The sequence below is a fragment of the Hyalella azteca genome, unplaced genomic scaffold, assembly GCF_000764305.2.
Source record: "Hyalella azteca isolate HAZT.00-mixed unplaced genomic scaffold, Hazt_2.0.2 contig5, whole genome shotgun sequence".
NCBI lineage: Eukaryota > Metazoa > Arthropoda > Malacostraca > Amphipoda > Hyalellidae > Hyalella > Hyalella azteca.
In genome coordinates, this window is record NW_025930368.1 from 159,424 (window position 1) to 174,391 (window position 14,968).

General features: G+C 37.3%; 1 protein-coding gene across 1 annotated transcript; it reads right to left on the reverse strand.

Moving 5' to 3' along the window:
• Positions 1 to 3,088: 3,088 nt before the first annotated feature.
• On the reverse strand, positions 3,089 to 9,195 carry LOC108676212 (gephyrin). The gene is made up of 8 exons (XM_018164264.2): positions 8,773 to 9,195; positions 7,755 to 7,904; positions 6,886 to 7,617; positions 6,476 to 6,716; positions 5,744 to 5,920; positions 4,980 to 5,083; positions 4,320 to 4,505; positions 3,089 to 3,870 (listed from the first exon to the last, which is right to left on the reverse strand). Exons 1-8 carry the CDS (start codon positions 8,923 to 8,925, stop codon positions 3,649 to 3,651), a joined length of 1,965 nt encoding a protein of 654 aa, XP_018019753.1. The 5' UTR covers positions 8,926 to 9,195; the 3' UTR covers positions 3,089 to 3,648.
• Between the last annotated feature and the right edge of the window lie 5,773 nt (positions 9,196 to 14,968).

Consider the following 14,968-nt stretch of genomic DNA (forward strand, 5'->3'; position numbering starts at 1 on the left):
ACATTGTTTTATGGAAACCACTGCGTTCTAGTTGAGGTTCGTGCATACATTCAGATCTGTGCAGCTCACAAGCTATTAGTTTATCAAGGAAACCGAGGTCACTAGCGTCACGCTGTCACCCAATAGATAAGGTCTATTTTTTTCCTCTCGGGGTGTCCACGGTGAGTGGACTTCTGGCTTCCCAGAAGCGTGACCGTTAGCGCTGAGCTAACGATGTATCTTGTAAACGAAACTGAATACAAATCAATTCGAACAAATAGCTGCAACTTAACAAATAGTTTTTCAGATTGGTTTATACACATATCGCCTGCTTTAGTAGGCACGAAATTACGTGCAGTAATGACAAGTGCGAGTTAGGAATGTCATTCACGTATTTCTCTTTCATGGGCAATTATCACTTTTGAGGCAGTGCTCTAGCTATGCCAAGTATTTCAATATTTCAGTAAAGCTTAACATACGAGCACTAACAATATGACCCCTGTGGTAAGCAATTTTCAAGGGTTTTGAACATATTTTTAAGTTCATAGAAGCAATGAATGCATATCAGATAAAAAATTGCAATAATAAATGAAAAACTAACATTGAAAAAAAAATGGAGTTGTTATCGTTTCTAACGTCTCTGAATGAAGTGATTCAGAAATGTCCGTTGTTTCCACGATCACAAATAAATGAGATGACGACAAGACAATGATAAAAAATTATTACCTGTACCATTAATCATTAGAATAACGTTCACCATATTTATAACGCACAGATCACCGTACGAAGGACCGTCTGATGTAAATAATAGGCTAATCCAACTTAAATAGTAGTTTGAGCGGAGAGGAGTGTATCAATTAATGATTATTTCCTACTAATAATAAACATTCTTCAATGCGATGGTTAAAGCCGTCTAATTAGGTCTCAGTAAATCCAATCACAAGAAAGCGTGCATTACACAAGCTTCACCAGGCAAACATTTATTCATCAACAACAAGGTAAATCGTATTCTTTCATCACGAATTTAAATGAAAGAAAAATTATTCGTCTGTGAGAAGAAGTACTCTCTTCTGAGAAGAAGAGATTATTCTTAAGGGGAGCGTCTGGGTCCCAGAAAAACTTTTCTTATTTACGGACGGATCACTTTGAAACTTGGTACACAAATGTAAAACATGAATCTAAGACTTTTTTGTTCGTGCAAATTTTTCGATTAATGAAAGAAAACGTGAAATTCTTAGAAAACTGCCCAAAAGGGAGTACCGTAGAAAACCTCCTAGGATTTTCAAGCTACAACATCGAGACGCATAGGTATCATTCGATGCGTAAAGACCATATCTATCGGTTCGTCGTGGCTTTTTTTGAAATTCGAATTTTGGTGGAAGGGGAGGGCTTTTTTGTGAAATTTTCGATTTCACCCTTTTTTCAAAATATTTTCAATACTATCATGAAATTGATAAAAAAATCTAACAGCAATCTCTAGATATTTTATTTGCGACTCAAATGGTACGGTACATCTCTCATCGCTGTAGCTCAAAAACTCTAGGAGGAGATGAGATAGGTTTGCAGTGACAATAAGTGAGAATGTTCATTAGAGCGCCACTAGGTCTGGCCAAAAATTTTGGATTATGGCTTTTCCAGTTTTTAGTCTCATCTTGAAGCTGACACTGACCTATCCAACGGTACCAAAACCATCTCTGTACGTTGATTTATGCGTTCACGATAGATCGCGAATGGTTTAGGGGTGGTGGAGTTCTTCAACATTTAAGATAGAGAATAATTGCCGCAGTGCACTTCAAATAGCTAGTTTTCACACAGTCTGCTCCAGTAACCCTGCTGCAGTCGTGCGGGATGGTTCTCGCGCGGTTATAGTTTTGAAAATATTTTGAAAAAAGGGGGTGGGAAATAGGGGGAAATCGAAAATTTTTCCATAAATTCGTGAAAAATGCTCCTCCACCCACCAAAATTCGAATTTCAAAAAAAAGCTACACCGAATCGATAGATATGGTCCTTACGCATCGAATGATATGCGTCTCGATGTTGTAGCTTGAAAATCCTAGAAGATAGATTTCTACAGTACGGTACCTCGTTTTTTGGCCGTTTTCTAAGAATTTCACGTTTTCTTTCATTTCTTTCGAAAAATTCACATAAAGAAAAAAGTCCTGGATTTCTCTTTTACATACGAGTACCAAGTTTCAAAGTGATCAGTCGGTAAATAGCAGAGATAAAATTTTGGCCAGACGCTCCCCTAAGATGTTAAGGAACTCTAGCACCCCTAACCCTTTCGCGATCTGTCGTGAACGCATAAATCAACGTAGAGATGGTTTTGGTACCGTTGGATAGGTCAAAATATCAGCTTTAACATGAGACTAAAAATCGGAAAAGCCAGAATTGTCGATTTCGGACTCAGACGCTCCCCTTAATGGGTTAACGCGCGGACGCTGGCAAGAAAGGAGCTGAGTACACATACCAACGAGGATAAACAAGTAGAAACAAGTAAACAAGGTTCGTAAAACAGAAACTGAGAGACCAACAGAGACAATAGAACTCAGTCGGTGGTATAATTGTGAGTCCAAGTCAAAAACTACAGCGGTTGCTCGCTCTGCAGCGATGCCAAATGCCACATGACTTCTGTGGTATGAAGACAAATCCATAAACGTATTCTAATACCTAGTTATGATATATTCATACCAAAGTAGCTAATTAACAATGGCTATATCTGAAAATAATTTTTGTATCAAAGTAAACAGTAACATAATACATACATATATAATAATTGTATATATACATCGGAATAAAAACCATAAACAAAGCAAACGATAACGAGAAAAAGAACCTTTCAACACCCATGGAAGTCAAGAAGCAATGTCAGACATAAGCAGCAGATGCGAGACATAGAACACAAAAGGTTAGGCAGGCCAACTCGATGAAGAAACTGAATTATAACTTGAAAAAAATGTGAAAAAAATAAACATAAAAATTTATAAACGATATGTGATATCTTAATTTCAATGCGTTAACATTTTGAACATTCCTTTTATGTTTCTTTTCTGATTTATTAATAATATTTCATAGATTTCCAACATAATTAATAGATTGAGCAAATGTACCCAACAACACATGTGACATGTTACATGCACGCAAACATTTTGAATGCGCAGATAAGGAAATGCATGTCATTGAATCAATTGAGTGCTACTCCATAGTCGCCAGAATAATAAAACAAGGCATACCTGTAAAATATATCAATTAAAATGGAATTTATTTATATGGAACACTATTACAAAAAGAGCTCTGCTTTAAAAATTACGAAACTTTTAAGTGAACCAGGTCAGGCATTTCGCAGATCTCTGAATTTATTTGATATTGTTCATTAAAAACCCAGACATTTGTTGAGATATTAGTTGGCTGATTTAATCGTTGGTTGTTGATCTAATTGGCACGACCTTTGTCGTACCAAATATCAAATTAACACAAGTTTCTCCAAATAAATTCAACGAAGGTTATGATTCCAATGCACAAGAGTCACAGGAAATAAAACCAGTTAATAGGCCAAACAATGAAGTTCAGGCACCCGAAATAGAAAAAAAAACTCTGGAAATTAATCAAAGATTATGAGTCCCAGTTATTATTACACAAGTAAATATGGAATTAGAATCAATGCGTACAAACTTAAAGTAGTATGGCAGTGACAATTTCTCCAGCCTGAAGAGAAGGTTGGACGGGTGAGCGAGGAGGCAGCACAAGGAGAACTCTTGCGTTGGCCATGGACAAGAGGCGGGAGGACAACTGAGAGCCCGTGGACCTCGCGAGCGGCAGGTCGCAGGACGGCGAGAACGACAGCACCGCTCTGTGGTACTCGGGACGATGGTCCAAGCTGATGCTGTGCTCTAGCTGCATGCGCAAAACAAACTATGTAACTTACCTCGTAATCATTTCAGACATATATAAAAAATAATATAGATATTTCAATTAGGAAGTTCAATAATAACGAGCAGCTGTTGACACTTCAACATTTAAATTGAATATTTGATTTCATTTGGATAGGTGTTGGTCTATCTTTGAGAGAATTCCTTCTAAGTCGAGATCATCAGGCACGATAAATCTAATTTTATTCAGTATTAAGTATATACCTGTGGCAAAAACTAATCTTTGAGAGTTAACTAACAGTAAATCTTGCTCGTGGTGTTGGCAATGATCATGGAAGGTGAATTAATGAATTCAATATTTTCAAAAGTAGTGAGCCGATGAAGCTATAGATAACCATCGTAGATAAAGTAATAACATCCGTTTTATACGACCCATTTTTACAGTATATCATCAGTACAAATTTTGTTGATCACCTTGACTTTTAATTGTGTGTACATAAAGTCAGCTCTGCCAGAGATCGCCCGACACAAGGGAATGAGGTAGAGGTTTGCGGTGACGGTGGCAGACACAGGGTTGCCGGGGAGCCCCAGCACCAGCCGTCTCCTGCCCTTGTATGACATACTCGCGAAAGTCGTCGGCTTGCCGGGCTTCATTAACACCTGCGCATTATTAGTTAAGAGGAATAAATGAGTATGAATGCATAGAAAATGCACAGATAAATGTCTTAAAACGCTAATTTTTTAGTAGATCATCCGTTATATATTAAAAACAATTTAGAGAAAACTAATCATTACAAAAAGTGGAGAAGTTATGAGAATGCATCACGTCGCTAAAGTCTCTAACTACGTAGTGTAGCAGAAACGTACATACATGAAGGGATTTAGCAAAAACGCATGATCATCGCATGAACTTTAGACTTAGAGTATCTAGGTTACAGCAGCATCCTTGTGATCAATGCTAAGATCCCACAAGCACAAGCCCTGTGTTTGTCTCTGTTTAAGAAAATGTCAAGTAGTTATATAATTTCAAGATACTCTGCAACAAATTATGACGCAGATGGATGGTACAATTATAATTAATGTATGCCAGCAATGGCCAACATCTTATGAAGTAGCTTCATGATACAAGTTTACCTGAGCGAAATGTATGGTGGCATCAAAGTCGGCCTGCAGGACGGGCCTGAGGATGTCCTTGTCGCCCATGCTCACCCCGCCACTCGTCACCAGAATGTCCACGTCTGAAAACAGTGATAAAATGTCCAATTGTGAAAGGTGATAAAATGTCCAATTGTGAACGGTGATAAAATGTCCAATTGTGAACGGTGATAAAATGTCCAATTGTGAAAAGTGACCAGGCTTTTGCCTGAAATTTCTGGGCCTAAACTTTAGACTTTAGTAGAAAAGATAGCCATAGAAATATACCTGTGTAATCTGACAGCTTAATTAACGAAAGTCAATAATGCTTTGGAAGTGCCTTCCATTGATTAAAGAGCAGTATAACACCATCTAATCAAGTTAATACATGGGCCGACAGTCTGACACCTTTTCCAATAAATATTACAATATACCGGTACTTGTAAATCTTGAGAATAGCAACAAGTACGGATAGTCTCACGTGCCAAAATTCTATTCAATTCGTACTAAATCAAAGAATTTATCAAACACAGCTTTGAAAGTCCAGCTAATTGAGTTGAAATGTAAGTGGTAACGCTCGGATGTGAACCTCATTAATATACTGTATATTAATATGGTGGCGAACTAGGTGCGGTTTTTTACAACTATCTTTTGATGCGGGTGCTGTTCAATTGAATAAGTCAAAGAACCAACTTGATAGCAATCATTAGTATTCAAATCTTATTCAGTAGGATTCCAGAACAAAACCCGCCGCCACTGCAGACCTTGATCCAGCATGGAAGAGATGCTGTTCTTGAGGTCATCAGGGGTATCCTTAGCAGAGTGGCAGGTGATGCAGTTGTAGTGATGCAGACGTAGCAGTGATACCAGAGTCGGGGAATTGCTGTCGAAAATGCAACCACGTGCCAGGGGACGACCATCGGCAGCCTGCACTTCGTTTCCTGAGAACACAGGAATTTATCACGCGACTGATGAACTGAAAGTTACTAAATATGACCTACAGTATAATTTGTTTGATCATGGAAACGGCTTCGCTCACGAATAAGAGAAAAAGAAACGTAAAGAAAAGTTACGCCAACCACCGCAACTGCAGTGAATGAACATCTAGTTTAGCATGCAATTCGTAACACATGAAGCCCAATGCATTTTTAAGTTATAAGTTGCAATTAGCTGAACCAAAATATGTTTTTGTTGACTCCTGGGGAGGCAAAATTATTGCATTTTTGCAAACATTTATGAATTATTACTACGTATCTGACAGAAACTGGTAATAATAACACAACACAGACGAATAGTTGCTAGTCCCTGCTTATGTTGCAAAAAGCTCTGTGCAATTAAATCATTCAGGGAGGGAGCCATCATTGGTTTGTGCTCTTCATTTATTTATTTCAAGTTCAACATCATTGCAGAACCTAATCTGGGACATCATTTTGGTGAGACTTAGAAGGACTGCAGGCAAGATTGCGATCAGATAATAAAGCATCAATTAATTTTACCTGTGGAGAGCACTCCGACCAAAGGCTTAGGGAAGACCATGACATTGGCAAGTCCAACACTGGCGGCGAGTCCTATTTCAGCAGGACCCAAGTACGTGCCCTTAGGCAGCACGAGTTCACCAAGTGCGATGTCGCACCCCAGCGGCCTGATATCCTGACCTTCCTTCGGTGCCTTCAATATCTTGACCTCCAGTTCAACACCTCCATCCTCAGATGACTTCAGTAGCTCTGTGTCTTCTACCTGCAGTATAACAAGCATTAATATTTTAATGATTACATTTTCCTATCAAATAGCAGTTTGCGTCTTTTGAATCACTTTTAGTGGTGCTAATGTCCATGCTATGGTAAATTCAAAGCTTCAACAAATATTATTGCTCCTATAGCAGCATCCAACTACTGAAACGACTCGCCTGCACCACAGCATCTGCACCACGCGGCACCGGCGCTCCAGTGTTTATTCTGATGCAGTCCCCGCGCGCGAGGACTGCATCGGTGCCCAGTTCAGCGTGGTCGCCGGCCGCGACCGCACTGACGACTCTCCTGACTCCTGCACCGTCAGCAGCGATCACGGCATAGCCGTCTTTGACCGATGCCGGAAAAGGAGGCAGTGGGTACTTGGACACCACATCTTCGGATAATACAAATCCGTGAGCTTGATTGAGAGGAAGATTAACAGGATTCTTGGTAGATGCCATTTTGAATATGATCTCTTGAGCTTGGTCCACAGTTATCATTTTATATGGAGATTTCCTGGGTCGACTGCAAATATCTTCAACTTGTGCTTTAGATGCACTACAGTCGTGGTGGTCATGAGCTCTGTGATGGTGTTTAAGAGGTTGTTGTTCACACGAACCAAAATCAGCTGCATCATTCTCGAGTTTAACAACAGGAGTTGATTGGAGAGCTTGGTGAGTGGTATTGAGTTTAGAGGTTCTGTTGCTGATAAGGTCAAGAGCATGAGGCAGGACCGATGCCACAAATCTGAGGCACTCTTCCGATCCTTTCTGGCTTCCTGGGAGGGTCACAATGAGGCTCGTATCGCGGATACCGCACACAGGGCGAGACAGCGCAGCAAACTGAGTTGACTTTAGCGACGAGGATGTCATCAAAAAAGACAAACCAGTAACTTCTTTTTGGATTACCTGTGGAACAAAACATAAAATGAAAGAGAAAAATTCATTTATAAAATGCCTGTTTGTTGAGGGCAGCTTTTCCACCACAAATTTCATTTCTTTCCTGTAGCAGCATTTATAAACATGCAAGATGCAGCTGAACTTACGGCTCGCACAGCCTCTGGCGTGACATCTCTGGGTGCAACACCAGTACCCCCCGTGGTCAGGATCAGATTAAGACGAAGGTGATCACACCAGTGCTCAAGTGCCTCAATGATGTTGCGCTGGTCATCTGCTACGCAACCTGACGCTGCCAGCTGAACAGAAGAAGCTTGCCCATTATATTAGTTGGTAGAACAAAGTACTATGCAGTAGCTAAGTACAATAAAATATTGCATGCTAATATTTTATGATCAAGACAGTCAAAATAAATTGGGAGAGAAATTTTCGTGTTAGCATAGTTGGAAGGTTTATCAAATTTTGATCACATGAACTTCAGACAAATCACATCCCATATATAATTTGTATTCATTCAAAATACAAAAGGAGTGGCTAGCTGCACAGCTTTAAACTGGATTCAATGCAGCCATGCAACTTCTTTTCTGCCATATTTACACATACCTATATACTTTGCAGCAAAAATAATACTGAAGCATCCACAAACAAATGGAATAGGTATAATATTCTTTTACTAATTTTTTAAATGTTGTCATTAGCAAGACTGTATAAAAAGATCTGAACATAATTCTGATAAAAAAATTGGATAACACTCAAGAACAATCAATTCAGCAGTAATTAAGAGTAGCTCAAAATACCTGGCAAAATCTTCAATACCTGACTACTTTAATGAACAACAAAACATAGCAAGAGCAGCATTTAATCTTAATCCCCTGCCATTATGAGTATTAAAAATGTGTTGCAGATCATAGGATTTTCTATTATAAATACAATTCTTAAAATGGATCTTTGAAAGAGAAAAAACATGCAAGGCTAATAACAAGTAAATAAATATTCCACAAATTTTTCAATAGAATGATTTTTTGTTTCCTATTGGAGAAGTGTAAGAAACCCATTAAGAAGACAGAATTTTTTTTGGCCTAATTAAGAGTACAATTTTCTCATTGCCTAAATTATTGGCATCACCCATCATCTGAATTTCAAGATCAGGAGAATAAGGGGCCATACCTTGGCATTAGGAATGATGCCTTCCTCAATGAGCTGAGCCAGGTTCTGTCCACTGAAATCTGTTGCCTCCCCAGAAGAACAACGATCACTTATTGTCAGAATACCAACTGTTATTCTATCATCTACAAACATACTGCTGCTGTCAACTGACATTTCAAAAATTTCAACAGTGCGTATTGGCTATTCTGAAAGAAATCAAGTACATAGGTACCTATTCATTTAGTCATATATAAAGGAAAACTTTAATTTTCAGAATAGATTGTACGTTTGATTAATCTCAAACGTGACAAACAGATTGCACACAACATTGATTACAGAAAATTATCCAAGTACATTAAAGTGGTGCCAAAAGCACAAGTGCACAACTTTCATTAGGTCTAGTGAATTAGATCACTATAACAGAGAAAGATTGTAAAAACATACCTGAAACAGAAATGAATATTTTAGTAACAACCAATTGTAATGTGGTGAGATTACAATTAGCTCATATATGTGTGCATACAGATGTAATAATTTTTATAAATTGCACATTTCAAGCAAGCATTTTATTGGTATTGTAATTATTTTTAAATGGTGCAAGAGTTTCCAGTACAATATTTTGAATTCTGTGAATAAAGGCTCATTAACACTGTGGATAACTTAGTATGTAGACTGTATAGTCTATAGACTAAGTATAGACTGTAGAAATACATTTAACCCTTTCACGGGTAAGTTACCATATATGATCACTTGAAATTGCATCACAAAAAGCCTCACCACGGCTTCCTGTTTGTTTTTGAGGCGTGCTTATAATGCCTCAGTCAATCACTAATTATCTGACCATCGTTCTATCTATAGCATCACCAGCTGCAAAGTCCACAAATTGAAATATGAGCATTTAAATGAAGGTTTTGACTCGGACAATGGAATTGACACTCTTTCCGCATTTTCTTCAAAATTTGGAAGTATCAATATATATATTTATTTATTTTGGCAACTTGATTAAATTTAATTAAATTAAATTTTTATGTTTCTAATTTTTCATTTGCATAAACTGAATTTTAATTATAAAGAAAAATTTTGTGTACTGATCGCATTTATTGAATTATTCAATTGCAATTTAAACCTTCAATAGGCACAAATTGCAAAAATTCATATAAATAAATATATTGTATGATACTTCTTACTTTCTTGAAATGGTTTCTGAAATTTTAATTTCTGGATATTTCAATGCTTGCCCGCTAAAGGGTTAAATAAGAATTATGTTGTACAACATAGCAAGTTGACACATTTCAACTGCAGTTACTCCATACTAGGTTGTTGAATGAAAAAATGTACTTGGATAGAGACAAATTTTTAAGTTTTTATTTGTTAGCTTCTTACCATGAAATATTTCATTAACGAGTTTTGGCACATTTTAAAGGTCTTTGCAAGGGCTATGGTATGCCATCTCCAATTCCATATATATATATATATATACCTACTATTTGTAAGTTGCCAGAAGCAAAAAAAATATAACTCAGTACTTGCTGCTGTGAGTAACAGAGCACATTTTCTTGTTGACAAAAACGTGAAGTCACGGACGGACAGTCAGATGGACACAACAAGCACAATAGCGCCTTTTTCCATAAATGAGAATATGCCCTAAAAAGACTCCTAAATAACCTTTGGGAACGGCATAATCTGGGACACTTGAAATAAAGCTTGATTTTAAAACGTTTGAAATTTGCTGAGTGTAATCATATACAGCAATCCCTTGATTAGCATGGTTTTGAATACCGCGGTTTTGATTAACGCAGAAAAAAAATTTGCGACCTACCCTTAATCTACGCGGTGCCAGTTTTGATTAGCGCGACTTTTTTTCACAACGCATCATTTTCCCGCCTCTAGCCAGAGGTGTTACGTTCGCAACAAAAGTGTTACTTTTTGCTTATTAGATCTTATGTTGTTACTTTTGTTACGACTTTTGGAAAAATTTGCCAAATGTTGTTACTTTATGAATTTCAGCCAATAATTATTTAAATAAGGTCCCGTTTCGTAGGCACTCGTGCTGACTACAGAGTCGGTTTAACCGCGCCTTGTCTTGTTCATAACTCGAATTGTCGAGTTCGGCAACATTCGCCGGTAAGTGCGCCATGCCGGTGCTCTAGTTACTCGTTAGCCTTCAACTGGTCAAGATCGCTGCACTACATAATTTTCCTTGATAAATTACCGTCATAATCATGGACAAAAAGGAAAGAAATCTAAATCTAAGGAGAGAAAGAAATCTAATACTACTGTGCAATTGAAATTAGATTCGTTTTTCAGTAAAAAATAAATGTTAATTCATTCGCATTTCTTTTATTTATTTCCCCTATTATTTAGAAAAAAATATGATGAATTTTAGTGGAAAAAAATTATTATGTAACTTTGCTATTTTTGGGGATTCATTATAATTATTCCCATATATTCTTGAGTTTGATTAGCGCGGTTTTGCTTAACATGGTAAAACTCGGGGATTTATTAACCGCATTAATCAAGGGATTGCTGTATTACCAACAGCACTCCAAAGTCCTCCTCTTCATTTTTAGATGATGTAGATGTAGAATAAATGACGCTTTCTGAGATTTGTACTAGTTTTTCCTTTACTGATGAAGTTACTGTATCCACTTTTCATTAATAAAAATTATTTTTTCTGTTCTATACCAAACACTTTTAAAACCCTACAAAAAAACTTCCATGCCATTGACAACAAACTTCCCCACTGCAAGCTTCATATCAGCAGCCATATAGCATTTCCTCTGAGACTGGGCTTGTAATTTTGCACCACTTCAATTGGGTCAAGTGAATTAATCCACTATAACAAAAAAGATCCTAAAAACATACGTACCTGAAACAGAAATGAATAATTTTTGGAAAAATAAATCATAGTTGAGATTAATTGCTTTTCATTCTATGTTGCCCATTGCACAGTTCAATCTATGTCATTCTATGCACTATTTTCTGATGATACGTAATTTTTCAATTTTCATTACTCAAGTGAAATTTGTTTGATGAGAGAGGTAAATTTAATCAAAATTCAGTGCATTTATTAATTTTTTTTGTTTACCTGAGCCTTTGCTAACTAAGGTTCTGCTGTAAATGTGTTTAGGAGTGTCCTGTATTACCCCGGGGGGGGGTGATCCATAATATAGTCAAATGGGGTAAGACAGGATCGCAGCCTTCATGGGGTAAGAAAGGACCAGCCCATGGTGTGCATTCTAATTGCACTAAATTTAATTTGACAAAAGAATATGTTAGAGCAATCATTGCCTGTCATTTCAGTGTTTGTTTCAACCCTAAAAGAAACGGCAGAAACAAGTGACGCGACAGAACAGGAAGAAAGAGAGAAACCCAAGGCAATAATGTACTTCAAATTTCCGAAAGCAGCAGAACAGCCGGCAGCCGCCGTGAAGCCGCGTTACGCTTTACGATCTCTTGGGCCCGTACCCAATTAAAATTGGAGGCAGTACTAGCCGCAAAATTCTCTTTTTTTTGTGCATGTATGAAGTCCCTACGGATAAAAATAAATTCTAAGTTAGCTCAAGTTCTGAGCGGTAGCATGCCTAGGAGATAATTACGCCTAAGCACAAATATATTAAGACTACGTTAGAACTCTCGTAAGATTCTAGTTAAGGTAGTAAACTTCTTATCTAAGGAGGGAAGGTAGTAAGAGTAGGAAATGCTATGAGGACGTTAGATTCCATAAAATTTTCTAATTTCTTTGTTAGATGTGACGAGCACAGTTGGTCAACCTTTCCTTTGATTTAGGACGAACGGAACTAGAGTATTTAAGCCGGAGATAACAGTTTTAGCTGAGTTTATTCGGAGGAAATTTTATATTGGTTCTTTAGCCAGTAAATTCGGAAGAAGTAGTCTGGTGGGAAATGTATATATATGTATGACTGCATCAATTTCTTTAGAAAAGGAGGGACAAACCGGATAAGGAAAAGATAATATAATTATGCTACAAATTAGAAAAGAGTAGAGTAAGTGTGGATACATCAACAGTTGGGAATTGTAAATTTAGGACAGAATAGCAGAAAGGAGAGAAGGAGGGATGGAGATGGATAGAATTTCGTTGAGGAAGGCTAGCAGGATGTTGCGGTTGACCATACAGGCTGGGGAAACGGCCAGACCGAACTGACGCCATATACGGGCGGCCAGCGATGCCACAAATGGCTGGCCATATTATATTTTTTTTTAAGATGCACATTCATGTATTATTTAATAAGGTTATTATGAAGCGAATGGTGTAGAAAGATCCATCCTAGAATAATGCACGTCGAGATCTATACAAGTCTAAATTGCCCATGCAAAAATTGATGCAAATTTGAACGAGGAGATATTCGCGACGTTGGTTACACGGATTTTCGTTACGCTAAATTTAATTCGAATAAACTCCTTAAATTTTGTTCAGTGAAAAAAAAAATTAAGTTAGTGATACGGGGAATTATTTAATAGCAGGAATTAGATAGGAAAGTCTTTATTTCTGTTCATCTCTTTTCTCGCCTTATTGATTGAAATATTACTAGGGAAATAGATTATAGCCGGAAATTTGTTAGACATTCTATTACGGAGAAATGGTACGCCAGAAAAATTTAGACGAGTATGAAGTAACCATATTAGTTGTATAAAATTTTTGTGCGATCAGAAAGATACCTGCGATAATTAGGAGTAGACATCATCATTAATGTGCGCGATTACGAGATATTCGCGGATTTAATTTATTGTAAGATGTGGATAAATTTTCAATAAGAAGTCTAGAGTAGAACAAAACCTAGAAAAGGGATGCGGTTAGAAGGACGATCGATAATTCCGAAATAATTTTTCAGGAAAGGGTAGAGTAACGACCGTGTTGTAGGCCATTAAAATAAACGACTTTAGAAGCTACAGAGTTAAGAAAGTTTTTGTAGCAAAGTTTGTTGAGAAGACGGTTGAGAATTTCGCAGACGTTTGAATAACCCTTAACCCGTAACCTTTGTTGACAAAAGACTGGGGATTTGTTTTGAGAACAGAGTGCTTGTGTAGTATCAAGTGACGATTCTAGCTGAGGGAAAAAGAGAGGCTAGCCTCTCAAGTCGTTAAATTTAATTGCTAGGCTCTTGAGAATGAGAAGGGCAGGCTAACCGCTTGTGACGGTTGAGGATAAGGGAAATCTGAAACTCTAAACAGTGAGCAGCTTGTCTCACCGAAAAAGGAAATTCTCGACGAAGATGTAGACGGCTGTAAATAGAGCTTATCTCAGACGGACAACAAAGGAATGTTTCTCAAGGAAGTTTTATGGTTTCGGGAATAAACAATAAGTCGATAGCTAAAAGCGGATTTGAGTGCGCGATTACATAAGCTGTATATATATAACTATGAACTTAGAAGTAAGAAACTTTTAGGTTAGAGCACGACCAAAAAATTTTTTTTTTGGAATGTAAAAATAATTCTAAGTTGATCGATAAGAGATAGAATTAGAAATTACTTGAAAGGAGGGGTCCATCCATGGCTTACTGATCTTAATTTCTTTGGTAATCTTCTTTTTTTGTTGTTACTTGTAGTTACTGTATAAAAATAAATTTAAGAGCATGCGAAGGAAACTAAGATAAGACTCCACTTATGTGAGTAGTAGAAAATAAATTTTAGTTAAGTGATAGAAATAAAGTAAGGCTTTCGGATTTTAAATATAAATAATCTCCTAATTTAGAAGAATTCGGTTCTCGTAGCTGAGAAGTAGCTGCTGTAAGCATAGATTTCAGTAAGGTTTGATTTGCCAGTCGTTGTAATTTATATGTCAGGATATATGAGCGCGGCAATGTAGAGTCTAATAAACGCGCATAGAATCGAAAAATTGCGGCTAGACAGACGAGCATAAGTATTTTGCCTTATATTTTTTTGTTGTTTTGTTAATATTTTTTTTAGGAGTTGTTTTGGCTTTAGTTGTAAAATTTGGGTACTTAAGGAGGCCTATCGGTGACTATATTGTATGTGTTATTCTAGGATCCTATCACCATTTATAATGCGGTATGCAGGGGGATTAACAAAGAGGGAGTTGACCAGAACACATATAGAGAGAAATAACCGGTGTTGAACGAGGGAAGGCGAAACATGGAGACGAGAGTGAGGGATAGGAGTGGCAATGTGAATGCTGTGTAGGTAGGGATATATGCACATAGAAAATTGAATCATGTTATAGGAGTTGGAAAAATCG

Coding starts and splice junctions, on each gene's coding strand:
- LOC108676212 (XM_018164264.2), bottom strand. CDS start 8,925: ATGTCAGTTGACAGCAGCAGTATGTTTGTAGATGATAGAATAACAGTT. Junction 7,618..7,754: donor CGCCAGAGGCTGTGCGAGCC/GTAAGTTCAGCT, acceptor TTTGTTCCACAG/GTAATCCAAAAAGAAGTTAC. Junction 5,084..5,743: donor CTCTTCCATGCTGGATCAAG/GTCTGCAGTGGC, acceptor CACTGTTTTCAG/ACGTGGACATTCTGGTGACG.